This window comes from Kwoniella shivajii, chromosome 11 (genome assembly GCF_035658355.1).
Source record: "Kwoniella shivajii chromosome 11, complete sequence".
NCBI lineage: Eukaryota > Fungi > Basidiomycota > Tremellomycetes > Tremellales > Cryptococcaceae > Kwoniella > Kwoniella shivajii.
This window is the reverse complement of record NC_085918.1, coordinates 600,861-620,483: the sequence shown is the minus strand read 5'-3', so window position 1 is coordinate 620,483 and position 19,623 is coordinate 600,861. Positions and strand designations below refer to the sequence as shown.

At 42.8% G+C, this 19,623-nt stretch overlaps 8 protein-coding genes across 8 annotated transcripts; 5 read left to right on the top strand and 3 right to left on the bottom strand.

Annotated features, from left to right (window-relative positions):
* Positions 1-160: 160 nt before the first annotated feature.
* Positions 161-2,978, bottom strand: IL334_007650 (uncharacterized protein; the record flags this gene model as incomplete). The annotated part of the gene is made up of 12 exons (XM_062939340.1): positions 161-286; positions 365-938; positions 998-1,329; positions 1,377-1,449; positions 1,503-1,656; positions 1,712-1,801; positions 1,862-2,135; positions 2,192-2,264; positions 2,320-2,403; positions 2,461-2,630; positions 2,696-2,758; positions 2,820-2,978. The coding sequence occupies 12 exons, from the start codon at positions 2,976-2,978 to the stop codon at positions 161-163; spliced, it is 2,172 nt and encodes a 723-aa protein (XP_062795391.1).
* Positions 2,979-3,463: 485 nt separating this feature from the next.
* On the top strand, positions 3,464-4,556 carry IL334_007649 (40S ribosomal protein S11; the record flags this gene model as incomplete). Its single annotated transcript, XM_062939339.1, has 5 exons — positions 3,464-3,527; positions 3,840-3,911; positions 4,068-4,206; positions 4,278-4,375; positions 4,468-4,556. The coding sequence occupies 5 exons, from the start codon at positions 3,464-3,466 to the stop codon at positions 4,554-4,556; spliced, it is 462 nt and encodes a 153-aa protein (XP_062795390.1).
* Positions 4,557-4,993: 437 nt separating this feature from the next.
* IL334_007648 (uncharacterized protein) lies at positions 4,994-6,955 on the top strand (the record flags this gene model as incomplete). The annotated part of the gene is made up of 4 exons (XM_062939338.1): positions 4,994-5,414; positions 5,470-5,644; positions 5,708-5,885; positions 5,945-6,955. 4 exons carry the CDS (start codon positions 4,994-4,996, stop codon positions 6,953-6,955), a joined length of 1,785 nt encoding a protein of 594 aa, XP_062795389.1.
* A 1,927-nt stretch (positions 6,956-8,882) lies between these two features.
* On the top strand, positions 8,883-10,025 carry IL334_007647 (uncharacterized protein; the record flags this gene model as incomplete). The annotated part of the gene is made up of 5 exons (XM_062939337.1): positions 8,883-9,020; positions 9,095-9,238; positions 9,306-9,692; positions 9,753-9,847; positions 9,902-10,025. 5 exons carry the CDS (start codon positions 8,883-8,885, stop codon positions 10,023-10,025), a joined length of 888 nt encoding a protein of 295 aa, XP_062795388.1.
* Positions 10,026-10,243: 218 nt separating this feature from the next.
* IL334_007646 (uncharacterized protein) lies at positions 10,244-10,968 on the bottom strand (the record flags this gene model as incomplete). Its single annotated transcript, XM_062939336.1, has 2 exons — positions 10,244-10,544; positions 10,631-10,968. The coding sequence occupies 2 exons, from the start codon at positions 10,966-10,968 to the stop codon at positions 10,244-10,246; spliced, it is 639 nt and encodes a 212-aa protein (XP_062795387.1).
* Positions 10,969-11,367: 399 nt separating this feature from the next.
* On the top strand, positions 11,368-13,965 carry IL334_007645 (uncharacterized protein; the record flags this gene model as incomplete). The annotated part of the gene is made up of 7 exons (XM_062939335.1): positions 11,368-11,945; positions 12,020-12,279; positions 12,368-12,813; positions 12,887-13,001; positions 13,089-13,340; positions 13,430-13,477; positions 13,595-13,965. 7 exons carry the CDS (start codon positions 11,368-11,370, stop codon positions 13,963-13,965), a joined length of 2,070 nt encoding a protein of 689 aa, XP_062795386.1.
* A 282-nt stretch (positions 13,966-14,247) lies between these two features.
* On the bottom strand, positions 14,248-16,193 carry IL334_007644 (cystathionine beta-synthase; the record flags this gene model as incomplete). Its single annotated transcript, XM_062939334.1, has 11 exons — positions 14,248-14,575; positions 14,667-14,764; positions 14,851-15,084; positions 15,151-15,260; positions 15,315-15,340; positions 15,403-15,414; positions 15,480-15,563; positions 15,624-15,663; positions 15,797-15,866; positions 15,947-16,002; positions 16,064-16,193. The coding sequence occupies 11 exons, from the start codon at positions 16,191-16,193 to the stop codon at positions 14,248-14,250; spliced, it is 1,188 nt and encodes a 395-aa protein (XP_062795385.1).
* A 662-nt stretch (positions 16,194-16,855) lies between these two features.
* Positions 16,856-18,685, top strand: IL334_007643 (uncharacterized protein; the record flags this gene model as incomplete). The annotated part of the gene is made up of 5 exons (XM_062939333.1): positions 16,856-17,770; positions 17,835-17,991; positions 18,064-18,172; positions 18,252-18,583; positions 18,660-18,685. 5 exons carry the CDS (start codon positions 16,856-16,858, stop codon positions 18,683-18,685), a joined length of 1,539 nt encoding a protein of 512 aa, XP_062795384.1.
* Positions 18,686-19,623: the final 938 nt, after the last annotated feature.

Here is a 19,623-nt window from a genome sequence, read left to right as displayed (position 1 = left end):
GTATTCGGTGCAGGTCAATTACGAAGAATGATTTATAAAACTTGCTCGGTGATGTCAGAATGTGGGCTACATGACAAGAGACATTTTCGGACAGCAATATTGCTACACATGCATGGTTGGTCAAATGCTTCATCTATCTATGCTAAGATTCCAGGTGAACCTAGTCATCTCCTGGGAATCCACCAGGCATTTGTGCGCCTTCTCCTCCTTCTGCCCCTGTCCCTGTCCCCGTCCCTATACCTGCACCACCACCACCTTGTACAACGTCTCCAGCCATTTGCATCAACTATCGGATGGCGAACACAATGATCAGCTTCGTTCCTCTGAACAAGGCATATAATTTTGTTCGACTGAAAAAACTTACAGCTTGTAATACATTATCCATTTGATCCCTTGGAGCATTTTGATATTCTCTTCTTCCTGTTAAATCTCTAAAAGCGCCCTCGACCCTTTCTCTCCAATTCTCAGGATGGTTTTGGGCGATGTTAAATACTCTGTTCACTAAATCCATCATGACACCACCTCCGCTTCCACCTGTGGATCTACCATTCCCACCATTTGAAGATCTAACTCCTGCGAAATACGCATCGTCGTATATTGAAGTAGCCGTTGTAGGTGGTAATGGGTCAAAGGCATGGAATGGCCTCGAAGTGATGGCAGGAGGTAAGAATCCTACCCAAGATGTAGATTCGGAACATAAAACATGACGACAGATGTATAAAGGTAAAGGCAACTCCTCATCAAGTGGATCTCGAGGTGACTGAATTAATGCCAATGCATCATCTCGAGCTAATTTTGCTGTTGGTTCATTCAATTTAGGTACTGCAAGAGCCACTTGTGATGCGAACCATTTGATTCGCTTCTCATCTTTCCATAATGCCTCGGAACGTGATACGTAGATGTGTGACAGAAGATGTATGACGTTTGATGGTGTTTCGCTAAATTACCATTTCAGCTGTGAAATCCCTGCACGACGTTGAAGAATCACAAAACTCACCTGAATCCTGCCTCGATTTGTAATAGAGACTCGCTTCTCGCTCCTTCCGGTAGACTAGCACCTATCTTATCCGCAAGTAGAGTCACCACTTGCGGGAAATCCGTGATAGCCTCTTGCAAAGCTCCATCACTCCTGGTATGGTCTTTGCTTTTCTTACTTTCCTCTTCTTGTCTCAATGCCAAGGCTTTTGCATAAGCCATACCTGGATAAGCGAACCAGTTGGCGGCAGCAGGGGAAGTATCGCCTTGTTCTAACATCGATAAAAGCCATGATCCGTTATTAGACTTGATAGCTAGGAAATCAAGCCAAAACACAGCTCCGTGAGGATCGCCCTGATTCCTCATCAGCTACAGCAAACACACAGGGAGAAGTAGCTCACTTCTGGATCCAGGGCATATAGCAGCTTAGCAAAATTGAATGCTGTTACCCAACAACCACGTCGTCCAAGATAACTACATCGTGTCAGAGTCGGGTTGTAATTCTAGCTAGTCTGATTAGCACTCACGAAATAATACGATGCAAGGCAGTGAACAAAGGTCTATTCTCCACTCTGTCAAAATCCAACCTTGAAGCGCCTGATGATACGTTGAACGAAGGCATAAGACATCTATCAAATGCGTATAATGCTCGCTCGGCAAAATCCGAAGCAGCACCAATGTCTGTTCCTTGTCAGCTGTCATATCTCTTCTTCCTGGGAGTCAACATTCAGCTCACCCGACTGAAGCCTATACACTTCACTCATCTGCAAGAGAGTATCGACATGCCATGGATAAACTTGTAGCAAAGCCATCAATTCATTTGGATCTAGTCATAACGGTCAGCTACAGATCACTCCAACCTTGATGATATCTCATGTTCACATACCGTGAGAGCTAACAGCACCCATGAATTGCCTCTCGATTTCTCGCCAAGGACCAGTGTGTTCAAAGGTAAACCATTTCTCTCCCTTATCTAGTCTTTCTTTACCTCTCCTCTCGTACATCTCTTCTACCTCATTTTCTATCATCTCGCGCATCACTAAACCTGCCAAAGATGTTGCAGGAGGATAGGTGGGTTTGGGCTTGGATATAGTATACCGCAGCTTGGCAGATGGACCTGGTCTATGACGATTTGGTCCGGACGTTGCTGATGATGCAATCTAGCAATAGCTGGTCAGACGTGTTCACAGTTGTGATTAAATGCAGTCAGACTCACTACTTTGGAGCCGAAGAAACGACGCAGTTCAGCATCTGCATCCAAATTTTTAGTGTCCACAGACAGTAAATTCCTGTGTCGATCTCTAGTCAGCATGAACATTGTCGGTATCACTGTAAATAGCTTACCTAAAAGCCATTGAGGTCCTGATCTCAGCACTTGCTTCTGCCGACCGGGAAGGACCAGACTCAAATCCTCCTTCGTCCCCATATCTATTGGATCTTTGTCAGCTACATGTCGAGAAAACTTCTGCATGGCAGCTGACATACTGCAATTTTAATTCTGCCAAGGCTCGATCGACTTCGTCCATACCTGCATATGGATCTGCCTTCTTCTTCTTCTTGCTTCCTTTAGATGGCGTTCCGGGGGTAGCGAATGAGTCGTCGTCCTGGATACCCGAGATTGTTGGCTTCTTCTTTTTACTCTTCTTCTTCTTGCTCTAGAGGCTTCATGTCAGCTAATTCTGACGACAAGTGAAGCGAATGGGTAGCTCTCCTTTTTCACCGGAGCTGATGGCGTGTCATCTTCCTCATCTTCCTCCTCTTGGTCGTCATCATCCCCTTCGAGCTGAGATAACCGTCAGCTTCAGGTACTGGAGGGCTTCGAATAGCTCAAACAAGTCACATACAGCTGCGAATGCGTTGACAGGTCCAGCGGTTATCTCTTCCTCCACTGACTCTTCCTCGCTCGATTCTTCTTCATCTACCGGGACTTGTGGTGTGGCCGCTTTAAGTGCTTCGAGTTCTTCTAGCTCTCTTTGTTGTCTCTTGTTCAGCCTCTTGGACATTTTGCTGGCGTTATCGTTTCGTGTTTTCGCAAGTACAACTAGAATGTATCATCATCAAAATCGATAATGACCAACTTTCTACACAAATTCATGAGGACGTCATGCATCTCGCATCGGTTCCGATGAACACGTGGAGCAATGCGGAGACTCCGCTTCAGAAAAAGAAAAACAAAAAGCAGCAAAGTGCCACATTGATCGAAACCGGTAAGCATTGCGAAATGACAAAACTCCGAGCGAAATTGCCGGTATGTGGAGGAACGATATAAGGGTAAATTTCCCTTGTATGGTGTTGAAAAGTTGTGTATGGTGGGTCCGTCAGTACGGTGAGGATTCTACTGTATGGTGTGATACGTTGTTTTCTCTGCCAATTGTGTGCGAATGTCTCTCTAGGTCTGAATGCTTGCTCGCTATCATTTAGTTCTTCATCATTACCTTCATATTGCGCCTTTTTCTTTCCTCTTTTTCAACCTTCAAAAAACTCCAAAATGGCTGAGCAAACTCAATCAGCTTTCCAGAAGCAAAACATCTTCCAAAACGCCAAGTCAAGGGGTGCGTTAATATCCCATCTCGCTATTAGGGGAAGAAGGATTCGAGAGTTTGAAAGAGAGAGGAAATGCTGATGTTTTGAATGACTTTTTATGTGCTCCCTTGTTCCCTTCTCTCGACTCGCTACTTCACTGATCACTTGTCCACTCATCTTTTCAAAACGCTACATGTGGATTTCGAATGGCGGATTATCTGGATTATCTGGAATGGTTTGGATTGGATGGAATTTTGGTCGATTATGATTCTATGTGCCGTCAACTCATTGTGGGGAATTATGTTGGATTGTTTCGGATATATTGGATATGGAAACAATAGGTGGCAAGAAGGTCACTACCAAGACTAAGCGATGGTACAAAGATGTTGGTCTTGGATTCAAGACCCCTGCTGGTGAGTTTGCTGTTCGAAGTTCGGTAATAGAGAACGGAGGGTTTGAGAGGGAGGAATATACCATGTTGTCTCATGACATGGTAAAGCCCTCTAACGGCAAAGCCGCACGATACTACTTTCGCATCCTTCTTTACTCGCGCTAACATGTCAATGCAGAGGCCATTAACGGTACTTACATCGACAAAAAATGTCCTTTCACCGGTGACATCTCTATCCGAGGTCGAATCCTTACTGGTGTCGTCCACTCTACCAAGATGACCAACACCATCATCATCAGACGAGAGTACCTTCATTTGTGAGTGATCAGCTTTTGAGTTCCCCCCATCACTTGAGGAATCGCTAGCTGACTCGATAATGAAAAATTAGCATCCCCAAATACCGACGATACGAGAAACGACACAAGAATCTCGCTGCCCACTGTTCTCCCGCTTTCCGAGTTGAGCAAGGTGACCAAGTTACCGTTGGTGAGTGATCATATCCTCATATTGGTTACAAGACCGGACTACGATATATATTCGAAATGAAAGACAAAATCGCTGATATTGTTTTTTCCCAGGTCAATGCCGACCTCTTTCCAAGACCGTCCGATTCAACGTCCTCCGAGTATCCAAGAACAAGGCTGCTAAAGGATTCGCTAAATTCTAAAAAGCGAATGATGTACGGGTTTTTAGGGATGGTGTATATTTGATGCATGGCATTATCACGATGGTTGGGTCTCGCTTGGATTTGAATTTCGCAAGCAGGAAAACGTCTGGGGCTATCCACACCATGATACTGGGCATTTTTTGACTGCCTGTCGCAAAGAGCATGTTATAGTCCACATATGCGATAAGGAACATAGTGCAATCGATTTCCGTCTTCTTGCCCGAACATTGGATAGATACTGTTATGACTGTAACCTGAAGAGAAACCGATTTTCTTCATGATATTTACCCTCCACTCTGACTGACCACTAGTAACCGTCAACATCTCCATCTCAACATCTTAGGAATTACATTGTCTATAAACATATTCCTTTGCGCACAGACCTGTCTCAACCTCACTCTCGACATGATCTTTTTTGTATATACTATTGTTCGATGATGAGTACAGAGCGTACACCGCTTATTGTCTCTGGGGGGGTAGGGCCAAGCAATGTCCGGTACATTCCATCTTCAACTCACTTCACATTGAACGATCAAGCGAGTCATCTAATCTCAGATCTGAAATCGTCTTCAGCGCCAAACGACTATAGTTCACCTAACACACGTGCTGAATTAGCAGTGTATCTGTATGCGTTACATCTACTTGATCCGAAACGATATGGTACTCGAGTATCTGTTCGAGCAAGAATAGCAGAATCAGAGGTAGGAAGGAAATTGAGGGATATACTGAGTGATAAGATTGAGGACATGCTAGATAACGGATGTGGGATTGAAGATGCAGGTGAAGAAAGTGATGTTGAACTACAAGATATCTTTTTAGATCGGTGGTCTATCAAAGATGGTGGGAAATGTGTTAATGGTGCGTTCTTTATTCTGTACGAGTTGGCGATATTTAATGCTGAGCAACAATGTAGCTCTTGATCTGATGTTACCTCCCTACACAGCAAAATCGCGCCCATCTCCTTTCTTATCACATCCTACTGTAAGACACATCATTGATCTCACTTGGTCAAACGGTATACTCCCAAAAAGAGATGGAAAAGCACAACGACGATTATCGGACAGGGTTGGCAGTATAGCTACACCTTCGCGAGTGACCTCCTCATCTTTGCATCCATAAGGCGTCTAACCAAAAGCTGAGATTTGTATCAGACGACTACACCTCTTACATCTGACATCGTTCTGTGTACTATACGGTCTGACATTACATATCGCCCTGGTTCCAGGAGAAAGGATATCACCGTATGATCACGATGTCTCTTCAGGTAGAAATGGGCTTTCGTCAAGAGAAGTTTTATGGATGATATTGACTGGATCACATCTATATCAGGTGTGTTACATATCATTCTCTGTAGGAGCCATCATAGCTTATATGTTACATGGTTACAGGCAATACAATGTCCATCCGAACCCATTCGGTTCTTCATGGATTTACCACTCTACCTATCCCTCATTTTCTCCCTATTCCCTTCCTTCACTCAAACAGCATACAATCTCATACTTGTTTCAATTCCTGCGTCGACCTTCCTTCTGATCCTTCCTTATCCTCCTTCAATACCGATCCTCATACAAGGCGTATTGCCTTTATCAGTACTCCTGAGAAGGATATTAGTCAGATCAGTAAAAACAGCAGGACTGGTAATGCCATTAGTATTGGGTCTTTTCGCTATTTTCAGCTGGTCAATGAATGGCGACATATTCCGTGGATTCATCACCGTTTCCCAATCATTTCCACTTTCGATTCCTCCGCCTTCCATGACAGAATGGACCGATTCAACCTTTTCAATAAGCCAACTTGGAGAACCAATAGAAAATGGAATAGCACCTTTTGAAGCTCGATTATCACTGTTCATCACACTCTCACTACTATTCATCTTTTCCCTTCTCCTTACTGCTGCTAGAGCAGTCTTGATACCGAGAGAGAAGTGGGATGGAAACGAAGAGAGACGATGGAAAGGTGCAATCAAGGAAGGTGATAATTGGGAAAGGGGTTATGGATCAGTAGTCGGTAGAGAAAGTAGACAAGCCTGGTCAGAAGCTGTGCGATGGTATGTATGGGAACCGACACTACATGTGACAGGCAACACCGAAGACGTAGAGAGTTCACGTCGAAATTATGGAGCTTCCGATATCCCAGGGCCTGAAAGAGACGAAGAAATTCAACCGAATGATATCAAAAATGATCGTTGGAAACGCAAACTTCTGCCTCCAAAACTACCACCACCTCTCAACGTGATCACACTCCCATTAGATCTACTCAGATTATTGCCTTTAAAGAGGTTGAATGATCAGTTGGATGAGGCGATATACACTATATCGGTTGGTACAGCTGGAGTCGTATGTCTACCGTTTCATGTGTTCTCGATAATAGGTAGTTCTATATGGCGAAACGATGAATGATTTTGGGTCAAATCAGATTGTAATGTGTGATGTAGTTAATTGCTCTCTTGGCCAAGTACCATTGGTCTCCTTCTTGCTGTGCTGGGATGTCCATAGTAAATATCACCACATACTGGCGCCTGTATAATGCTTGCAGGCCCAGTATTTAATGCCATCTCTGATGCCGGGGAATACCGGTTCGGGCTACGACATAATCGATCGAGAAGAACAAAGAAAACCTGCTCGTGGTGCGTGCTTTGATCGACTACCTTGCATTTGAGACACTTGACGCTGTTACCAATGAATTCGGCGAAGTTTTCAGAATCGCCTAATCCCCGTGAGGATAGACCGTTGTTCTTTCAGAGTAGAATGGAGATATTGGATTTCTGGAATAACTCATTCGTTGTTCCTCAAGATCTCAGATGATCTTACTATCTTACTGGTAGTCCGCAAAGGCGATCACTCTTGTAGCTACAGCCTTTGATATCCTCGGACTCAAATGTAAATCAAAAGGATTCTCAAGCTCTCTATTATACAGTCGTCCGAGAATGACGGTCTGTTTCGAGACGCTGGAACATGGCGTACATCACCACCACCTATACGTCGTATTGTATAGTATAATACTGAATGTGTTCCCACGCGTAACGATTTTTCCTCTCTATCTCAGTGAGATTCTTGTTGTTCTCCATCCAAAAGTACGGGTCCAAGAAATCACTTTGCCCCGAACATTCGGAATCAAGGGAAAAAGAATTCTTTTTTCTTTTCTTTCAATTAACTCTAAATTCATGGAGAAATCTCCGAGGCACCGCAAAGGTTAATTTTGTTGTTCCTTTTCTTTTTTTCTTTCTTTGTTCTCATTTTTATTGTTCGTGTTGTCCGTTTCCCACGAGAACATATCCTCGTTGTCCTTTGAAGGAGCGGGGTTGTCCTGATTCCGAGACATGGTCCATGACCTGTACGAGTATACCGAACAAAATCATTCTTACCGAGTAAAGGAAAAGACGATTTCGGTGTTGCTTAGCAGACAATGAAAAGAGTCCTTTGGAGTATAGCCACAGGTCTCGGTTGAACGGACTTTCTTTTCCTCTCAATTACAATAGAAGAACAATGAAAATATCAGAGTGACCACTTCCGTCCCTTTTCGTTGCCTCCGAAAGACTGGTAACAGAATCGAAAATTCTTATTGTCCGAAACACAAGAGTATCATCTGAGGTGACGGACAGTCTAGAAATAAGCGCTGGTATGTTTGTAGTAGGATGCGTGTCTTCGAGAATATTTAAGCATGAGTCTGTGAGACCTGTAAGAGGCGCTCAGGTTGATATCGATTCACATACCCACGGAGAACAGATACGTAATATCTCCAGAGACTTCAAAGAAGAGAAGAGACGAACCCCATGTTCCATACCCTCGGTTTGTATTCCCTTGACACGTTGGTCATTTTATACGTTTTCAGAACAAACGAGCTATTGTTCCCCACTTTGCATCACGTTATTCACCAAACAGCTGTGTGTGGTGTTCTCCTTTTTTGAGAAAGCGTTACTCGTAAACCAAGAGAACAATGAATTCTCAGCGAGGAAGTAAGACATGCATCTTTCGATCATTCACACCCGTAAATCCAAACATATGGTATGATCAAACAGTGGCGTTCGGAGAAGCAGTACCAGTTCTTTTTGTGTCTCTGCTCTTTTCATGGTCGGATCAATGAGGATATTTCGTCTTTGTTCTTGAAACATTTCAATGTGAGTATTGGTATTGTTCTGCTTTGCTTCGATGAGAAACTTCATTGTGTTCTACTGTACATCGTTTCGGGTGAGAGGATATATAATGATGACAAGGTGGACCGAGACAACGATGAGATTTCTCCATGGTTAATTATTCCTTGATCGTAAAATAAACCAAGTCAACATCAAATACATACACACACACTTGAGAAAAAAAGAAGAATAAAATGATCGTTCCTGTTATACTTGCCGCTGCTTTGCTAGTGCGATCTGCACATGCTTCAGCATATCTCGGATGTATCGACCCAGCGGCGATTCCTTCACCGTCTGGATCTACAACCGGAACAGATCTTGGTGACTGTATAGTGAGTTGCGCGACGTATCTGCTCATACCTTGTGATTGACCTTACAACTGACAGATGACTTCTGCCAATCACAGAGTTACTGCTCCTCAGCATCTGCTGCTTATGCCTATTATGACAATTCCGATGGAGCTTGTACGTGCTCCACGTCAGATCCTGCTGTATCGGCATACGAAAACGCGCAGGATTCTGGAGGGACTTGTGCTTCCGACCAAGCGTCTGTGAGTATTGCATTCCTGAATTCTGGTGGTGTTACAGCTGACATTGATGCCCGAATCTACCGCTTAGGTCCACTTCCTGAATACCGATTATGCATTCAGCAGCTGCTCGTCAACGATAACAAGCGAGGGAACCGCTCGAACCGTATTTGTCACCACTCCTGCCCAATGCTTTACTTCTTGTGCGGGAACTTATGGAAGTGCTGGTATATCTCACTACGGGTCAACGTACGTTTGCTTCTGTGCCCAGGTCAACCACGCAGATGACTCTCAGGTTTGTCAAGGAGCTACTGGGGATGGAGGAATATATATATACAACCGTGATGTTGTCACCCCTACCGCTGTAGCTCGTCGACAACTTAAAGAGCGTCTTCGTCGAGCCCTCGCTACCAAACACCAATACTGCCCTTCAGGTCTTACAGCCTGCATCGTGGGCACTGATCCAGAAGCTTTCGAGGTAAGTCTCCTTATCTTCTCATACATAATCTCCCACTTCCACAAGCTGACTTGTTTTTAGTGCGTCGATACTCAAGCAGATCTTGAATCATGTGGAGGATGTATGAATGGTCTTTATGGGCCAACCGTAAGGAACGGTACTTTCCCAGGAGTAGAGTGAGTATAGTAGTCTGTAAATTGAGCAGAACCTCAGCTGATAGTATCATACAGTTGTTCCACTTTACCAGCAGTCGCAATGGGTGGAGTCACATGTACGAGGGGACAATGTGAAGTATCAGCTTGTTCTTATGGTCATGCTCTGGTGGATAACCAATGTGTGAGAATGGTTCAATAGTTTTTCATATATAGATTTAACAGATTGCTTGTTTTAGATTTCTAGACTAGATTATGACGCAGGACGTCCATTTACGAGGTTGATGACCAGGATAAAGAGATATATAGTTTAGTTGAAAGGTTGACTTTGTATGATGGATTTCTTCATATGGTTAATACGCATAATGCATTATTCCACTTACGTATATTAAATACTCCTACAAGCTATACAATTCTTGTCTAATCTAATCCCAGACCTCGTAATCTTGCTCTTCCAATCAGCCATACATCCTTCAAACCCCTCTCGCACTCTTCTTTCCATTCATCGCTGTCCATCGATTTTATCCGTTCTTTCACTTCTGTCGAGTTTAGTGATGGTTGATCAGTGACGAAATCCTCTGGCAAAGGTTTGGGTGATTGAGGTATATTCAAAATGGATTCAAAAGGTGGTATTATATCTTGTCGAGATCTACCATTCACGAATGTTATATACCTTAATCCTGGGAATACGATACAATATAATTCGTTCAAGTGTGATAACCTATATTCATTTTCAGAATAAATCATCAGCTCCCTTTACCCTCGAGAAAGACAGCATTTGATATAGTAGGAATACGTCAGACTGACCTGTCAAGAACGACCTTTGGAGTAGGACTTGAATTACCTTGTTCTTTATCACTCAATTTACTCAATCCTTTGACTTCACCGATCATTGGATGACCAGATATGAATTCACTTTTCTGATCCCAGGTCCATTCACTCGCTACTCCTTCACAAATATCGACGAGATCATTGTAGTTTTCTGGTGGACTGGATCTCGCTGTCAAGCGCAAGAGAACAGAAGGTACTAGGTGTTTACGCAATGCTTCTGAGGGCTCGAATAAGAGTACGAGGAGTTGCTCGAGCGCCGAGGCGGAATTCAAGTCGGACAGGGATAGGATAGGATCTTCGGATGAGGTCGCCATATCGAGTCAGGATCAGTCCAGATCAAAGGTATTGAGTTAAGAGAAAGTGATAGTTGAGGTGAAATCTGATCTCCATCGTGGAGGTTAAGATTATTTGTGCTAGATGTGATGTTGTTTTATCGGGTCCGTGATCACCGGCTATTTTGATCATCACTCATCTCTCCGGATCCGAAACTTGATAAGAAATCTTATATTTTGATTGTGCACGGAATCAAATCCGATCACTTATGACGTCCCATCTACAATTTCAACTTTCTCATTTTCAACAGAGTTCATCTCATCTACAGCATCTTGAGAAGAGAAACAAAATACGATACCCACTACAGAGTCAATCCAGCTCAATCCAATAGGGAGGAGAGGACACACAAAGAAACCGAAACAGAGAACACGTGATTGACTATGCCTAGACGTAAACCAGCTTCTGCAAAACACAAGAAACAGAAATTACAAGATAAAAGAGCGTTAAAAAGGGGTGAAGTAACAGAAGAAGAACATGCCAAAAAATTATCAAGTTTAAATAAACATTATGGTAGAATTAGAATCAATACATCTAAATCAGGTGGACCAGCAAATGAAGATTCAGTGAAATTGCAATCTAAATTTGTAGGATTATCATCAGATTATTTGAGTCGCACGAGAGATTTAGCCTATACTATTAAATTACAAAGACCTCTTTCTGATGAAAGCGCTTCTTTCCCCTTGGAGTTGTTGATGAATAGGGATGAAGAATGTAGATTGTCTTGTCCATCAAGACCGAAATTCAAATATGGTCAAACTAAAAAAGAAGTGGAAAGGAATGAAGAAGGTTTATTCAAAAAATGGTTGAAGACCACTGAAGATATAATACAATCTTGGATAGATGATGAGCAGCAATCAAAAGGGGATGAATCGGACAAGTCGTCGGAGCAAGATCAAATAGATGAAATTCCGAGAGGTCCAACTTGGTTTGAAACGAATTTAGAAGTATGGAGGCAATTGTAAGCTTTGCAACTTCTCCTGTCTCTGTATCTTGAGTGACATGAATTAAGCTTATACCTGAATCTTGTATTAGATGGAGAGTAACGGAAGCTTCTTCAATATTACTACTACTATTAGATTCTAGATGTCCATTGTTACATTGTCCTCCGTCATTACGCTCGTACCTCAAAGATCTTAAGCCCCAAAAGGAGATCATACTTGTTCTGACAAAATCAGATTTGGTAGATCCTGTCGCGCTGGAAGGATGGAAATCATGGGTGAGAAGTTGGTGGGGAGACGAAGGTGTTCAAGTCGTCAGTGTAAGGTCATACGACGTAGAACTCTTAGCAGACGGTAGGTTATTTTGCCGGCCGTTTAATCTGGATATTTCTCCGTTCATTGATGAAAAATAAATGAATTTGCTAATGCTGTTCATGCTTAGGTAAAGGGAGACATCGACCTGATATACCTCAGGACTCACTAGAAGAACTCATCGTAGCACTGAAAACAGCTCATGAACGATTACTACAACCTCCGACATGGGTCAAAGAGGAATCGACCAGATTGAAAGAATGGAAACCATCCGTACGAACAGCAGTGGACTGGTCTGCCCTTGCCCATGAAGACTATCAGAACGTCCCTTCTCACGAGCTACCGTCTGAGCCCACTCCTGGGCCGGAACCACCTACTATAGAGAAGGAAGAGGAATCATCGGAAATACAAATACCTTCAGTGGCCGAGGATGATCAAAATCAATCCTATGCACGAGATCCCACCAAGGAACCTTTGACAATAGGATTGATAGGTCAACCAAATGTCGGAAAATCTTCTCTGCTAAATGCACTTTTGGGCGAGCAGAAAGTGCGAGCGAGTCGAACTCCAGGTAAAGTAAGTTCGCCCTATATATTCCCAAGAGATATGTCATATCAGTTGATCCGTGCTAATGTTGTATGGAGCTTAGACAAAACACTTTCAGACGATGTTTTGGGGAACTAAAAAGGAGATACGAATTGTCGATTGTCCGGGATTAGTCTGTCCTTCTTTAGTAGGATTGGAAATCCAAGCGCTAGCAGCTAGTACGTCCACTCTCTCTCTCTCATATGTTGAATCTCAATTTCTCACGCTCCATAATGGTTACTGACTCCATGACTACCAAATAATAGCCATTCCTATCTCACAAATAGCATCATTACCTTCATGTATCACTTTCTGCGCGAGACATCTACCATTAGAAACGATACTCAAAATACCATATTCAATAGCTGATGGAGATATCGATCCCTACGCTGGGAAAAGGACGTTCAGAGATCCCAAATTAGCTGAAGAGGACAGGATCAAAAGAGAAGAAAATGAGAAGAAGGACAAATGGACCAGTGGGAAAATAATGGAAGGTAGAGCCATTGATAGGGGGTATCGTAAGTTTTTCCCATTAAATGCACTATTATCGCATTGGAATATCATATGTAGGACTGATGGTAGGCTGACTCATATTGAGCAAATGCAGTAACCGCTAAAAGTGGTAGACCAGATATCAACAGAGCCGCCAATGGAAGTGAGTTAATTTACTTCATACCCGACAAGCTGGAACTCACTTCTCGTCTCTGGAACTCACTTCTCGTCAGGATACAAGACGAGCATATGCTGATCATGTCATTTGAATGGGGCATAGTCATGCGTCTTCTGGCTGATGGAAAAATCAGATGGGGATTCTATCCTCCAGGGATGAAAGGAAAAGAAGGTAGAGGGATATGGCTAGACTCAGATAACGATCAAGCGACATCTATCGACAGTGAAGATGAACAGGAACTTGGGAAAGATCATGCTCCAATCGGAGCTTCTGCCAGTGAAGGTGAATCTACCGATGGTGATACCTTTGACGAAGAAGATGATACAGAAGAAGAGGAGGCAGGAGATAGTGAGGAAGAACCAGTGGTGCAGGCCAAGGGAATAAAGAAAGGTGGAGGTTTCTTCGATGCCCTCGGAGATGATGATGATAAAGAAGATGATGACGAGGAAGAGGAGGATGCAGGAGAAGAGTGAAGAAGGAGAAGAGTGAAGAAGGAGAAGAGTGAAGAGTCCACACCATCCTACATCTGCGATACTGCAGCCATAACATAGAGTTTAGCATCATCTATCGTTTCATATTGTATCACATATACCTAGCATATAACGACAGTACGCCAGACACTACGGTGCATGTGATAATGTAAACATAGTCCAACTTCACCAATTTACATAAATGAGTATAATGTACATTGACATGTCTCTTAAACGATTTATACCATAGTAACAAGCGTTCATTACAAAAACAATCGCTTCTGTCTAATGCCCGTTCACCCCTTCCCCATTTTGCAGAACTTTGCCTTCATCTTTCGCCTCTTTCAATACCCCATTTACGTCCCCTAAATCTCTCCCCAAGATGTTTTTGATAGTATCTTTGATATCTTCTCCTTGGTCTTTCGAAGCTGACTTAGCAGTCTGGAGGAGCCATTCTTTTGACATGTAATTCCTTACTCCATCAGGTAATATAATGACTACGTTTGCTTCTGGATCATTCGCTATTGACTTTCCATTTTCTGAATGGAGATATCGGATAATTCCGGATAATGCTGATCCTGAAGAACCACCTACAAACAACCCTTCTTCTCGACTATGTGGGTTTCACATTGTCAGCTATGACTGCTAGAACGAAAGCGTATTTCCAGCTGGACTCAAATCACACGAGTTCAGAGCTCACTCACATCAATCGTTTAGTAGCTGCGAAAGCTTCTTCATCATTCGTTTTGATCCACTGATCAATCAATGGTGGATTCGGATCAAGTACTTCAGGGAAGAAGTCCTATTATCATTATCGCCATAGAGCTCTTGTCAGCCTATTGTATCCAGTATTGGCTGACTAGTAACGTCGATATAGACGAAACTCACGTAACCTATACCTTCAACTTGATAATTCCCAGGTTCGCCTCCACCTAGAATTGAACCTTCTGGATCAACAGCTAACACTACTGTTCTAACATGAGAAGATGCAGCTCCATTGACAAGGGAACCTTCGTAACCTCTTATAGCACGAGCAAGACCCGTTATGGTACCTCCTGTTCCTGCTCCAGCTACAAGTAGAGAAATGTCTTTTCGAGGTAAATCAGACGTTTTCAGTGCGTACTACATGTCAATCCCATATCAGTTAGAAGACTCCTTTGGAACACGACGAGTGTTTCCGTGACTGACAGTAATCTCCTCATATGTTCCGTAATAATGTGCCAATGGGTTATTGGGATTTGAGTATTGATCTAAAATTACACCTCCAGGTATTGATTTCTGGAGCTTTTTTGCAATACCTATAGCAACAATTATGAGCTGATTGATTATAAGCAACAACAAAGCCAAAGCACCTATATGACTTTCTGGACTATCCCAGCTGTTCATTCATTGGTATCAGTCTCAGAGAACTACTGTGATTTAGACCTCCACTTGACTCACGCTGCTTCGGTTCTGTGTGATCAATTCTCAGCTTATTACGGCTGAGCTCAAAGTACAACGGTAAGCTGATCACTCACGGTGTTCTTACGATCTCAGCTCCCAAAGCTCGCAGCATGACTTCTTTCTCTAAACTCATCTTCGCGGGCAGAGTGATAACGCATCTGTATGAAAGATATCAGCGAACAGTAAGATGGCTGATTATCTGTGTTGCGAAAACTCGCTGATATCCCTTTATCGCACAAGCTAAAGCGAGACCAATTCCTATTAGAAATTGACCGTCAGCGCACGTGACCTGATGACAAGCGATAGGAACTGATCGCACCCGTATTTCCACCTGTAGGGAAGGGCAGTCAGCAACTATACGAATGGTCTCAGTCTCAATTTCATAGCTCACTAGTAGGTTCGATCACTACACTCTGTCCAGGTATCAGTACACCTTCTTTCTCAGCGTACTCTACCATTCGCTGCTCTTAACTATCAGCGAGATTCCGCCCAGAATAGTCCTCTCAGACGTTCACGCAGTAAGTAGTATGACTGTACGTACATTTGCTATGCGATCTTTGACACTACCACCAGCTGAAAAGAATTCACATTTTCCCACTGAAAAGTACGGTCAGCGAGCTGACTTTCGAGTTGATACCCAATGCGAAGGACAGCTTACGCAGGTTACATTTGAAACCTTCTTCTTTAGCTATCTTCTGGAGCTTGATCAAGGGTGTATGACCCACGGCATCCAAGGCAGATGATAGAACACCTTTCCAATGATGCTGAGGGGACGTCTCACCACCCATGTCAGTGAATCGAAGAGAGAGGTATCTGCAAGGATATGTATGCTATCTAATTCTAAATCGAAAAGGTGATATTATATTGAGGAGTATTTAATTCGGTAACAGGCGATAGGTTGATGAAGCTGTGTCACATTATTGCTACAAAGGAAGAGTGCTACCAGTTATACATCAGACGAAACATTGAGCACGAGGTCATGTATGTGAATTTGTGCATGGACACTCCGGTTATCGTATGTTCCGACCGTTGGAATGATCCGCCCGTGATATCAAACAGGAGCTTTTTAAGTCCACGTCATGCATTGGCCACGGTGACCCCACGTGGTCCCAGCTTGTTGCTTTTTCAACGAAAGAGATTTTTAACGATAAGATTAATTTCAACAAAATACAAGACAGAAAGATTCATTTATAGCCTCTAATTGATCTGCTTACATCTCGTTGGACTATACACCCGAAGAGAACATCTCAAATCAATTATTGCATTTCCGTATCCAGTGAAAATAGCACATTAACTTCATACGCACATTTGTCGCGAAACAAGTCTTCTTGCGCCGTCTTCCAAAGCCTAAACCTCCTTCAACATGGTGGTAAGTCAAAGCAGATTTGCTCATATCCCGGAAGACGGAAGCTGACTGGATATCTAATGCAACTGTAAATAGAAAATAAAAATGATATCACGATCACTGGATGATCATCTACCTTCATCTTCTACCGCTCCTCATCCGCTGCAACGCAACCTTGCACCTCATTTACATCCATTCCAAAAACCCAGAGAATACACACGGGCCATGACTGCCGTCAAGATAGATCGAATGTTCGCCAAACCCTTTGTGGACGCATTAGGAGGCCATCAAGATGGAGTGTATTGTCTTGGTAAAGATCCCAGACGAGTGGCTGTCGTAGCTGGCGGAGGAGGTGATGGAGAAGTCATCGTGCATTCATTAGCATTGAGAAGACCTCTATTGAAGATACCAAACGCGCATAAAGGTATGGTTGGTGGAATATGTTGGACATCAGAAGCTAAAGATGGTAAAAGAGGAATGATAACGGCGGGTAAATTGGACGGCACGATCAAAATATGGAGATCCAAGTTATTCGCACCCGGATTGAAAGACGATGAATCGTTCATCGGAAATGAATTTGCTTCGGGAAACAGACTAGAATCAATGGATAACCTAGATAATGCAGGTGCGATAGGTGAAAATGGTTTCGATCTCAACGAAAACGAAGATGATGGAGATGAAGAAGTTGGAGGTGGATTAACAATGGATTTCAAAAAAAGAGATAGGTTAGGTGAAAATTTAGAACCAACAATGACATATACAAGTAAAAATGGTTTTAATGGAATTGATCATCATAGACAAGATAATATCTTTTCAACTGCATCCAACACAGTTCAAATTTGGGATGAAAATCGTTCGAACCCATTATCTACTTTACAATTTGGTAATTCACTGGAAACCGTGACTAAAGTGAAATTCAATCAATCTGAAACTAGTGTTTTGGCAAGTGTCGGAAATGATAGAACAATGTGTTTGTACGATATAAGAACAGGTAAAGCTGAAAGAAGAATAGTAATGCAAGTGAGTAAAATAAAAACTATGTCCCATCAAAATAATCCTTTCATCGCTGACCGCTTGGATATAGTTCCTTTCAAACGATCTATCATGGTGTCCTACTCTGCCAACGACGATGTTACTGGCGAGCGAAGATCATAATTTGTATACATTTGACATACGAAATCTCAATTCGCCCAGCCAAATTTACAAGGGTCATGTAGGAGGAGTCATGGGATGTGATTGGAGTAAGTTGATCCTTGTTGTAACCGGTGACCGGTACCAAAAGGCATTTAGTTAATTGACATGATCACGAACAGGTCCAACTGGAGAAGAGTTCGTTTCAGGATCATATGATCGAACAATCAGATTATGGAATCGAGAATCCGGTAAATCAAGAGACGTGTATCATACCAAGCGAATGCAGAGGTATGTTTTGATCAATCACATACATCATATTTTATCCAAGGTCATGAGCTGATTTTATCTTTACCCTCCTTTTCCACAGAGTGTTCGATGTGACATATACTCCAACAGCAGATTTCGTTCTTTCAGCATCCGACGATGGAAATGTGAGAATATGGAAATCCAATGCATCGAAGAAACTTGGACCTGTATCAACTAAAGAAAGACAATCGATTGAACATCGACAAAAACTTATTGAGAGATATTCAGCTGAAAAGGGTGTCAGATCAGTCAAGGAACGAAGACATGTTCCTCAATCTATACATAATGCTACCAAGCTGAAGAGAGAGATGATCGAGTCTAGGAAAGTCAAAGAAGATAGAAGAAGAGATCACAGTAGAAAAGGAAGAGACAAGCCCAAGGCAGAAAGGAAGAGTGAGTCGTCGTCTCATACCCTTTTTAGCGTTGTACGCGTGCGGAGTACAAAGCTGATGTTGTACATGGTTCATAGAAACTGTCATTGTTGAGCAGAAATAAGAACAGATCTCTAGAAGTTGGTTTCAAGATTTATCTTTGCGCATGTGTTTATATGTTGTCACTATCATGAATTTTATGTCTTTGCAAATGATACATCATGCCACGTTTCTCCTGGGAATCAGGGTTCGGACGCGGTACGTTGGAGTGGGCAGATTAAGACGAAATACGTCTTGATCTGTATTCGAACTCCGTCCATTTACTGATTATCATCGACATTCATTATCGCTAGACCACTTAATTGACGCGTCTGCAAATCATCTTCGAACGCTTCAAACGTTACTCATATTTATTGATCGTCGAAGTCAGCTTTGAAGTGGGGTTTAATCGAAATGATGAAACAAGACGCGTCCACAATTCCTGCTAGAAATAATCTTACACAATCAAAGAAATGTCCGGTCAGACTGTGTATGTGTAGATCTACACGGGTTGTATTATCAGTGCAAAGCCAAGCGACTTGAGAACACGCTCTAGAGGGTTATTGACGCGCCTCCTTTGGTTGATGATCTGTGCGGGGTAGACCATGTACTACGGTTATCACTTCAATTCACCTTATCTATTACTTATCTCACACGGTTCACGACAAGTGTAAGATCACACCCAAGGGATCAATGGCATCCGTCATGTCGATATGTACTGTAGGATCGAGGATCGTTCGATTCGGAGTGACTTTTGAGATAGAGAGAGAGACAGATGGAATATAAGGGGGGCAACTTAGAGTGATGGAGGAGGACAGCCGGGATCCCTTCTCCTCCCCAACCTGGCTGTGTGTCTAGTTGAATGATAATCTACTACTGTCCTAATAAACCTACAAACATACTCATTCCCCTGGAGGCAACCTTCCTCAACTGTATGGCTGGCGACCTTTGTTGACATGCATTCGAAAATACAGCGCTATGATCATGGGATACCTAACATTCCATCATCAACCAGTTTTCTCT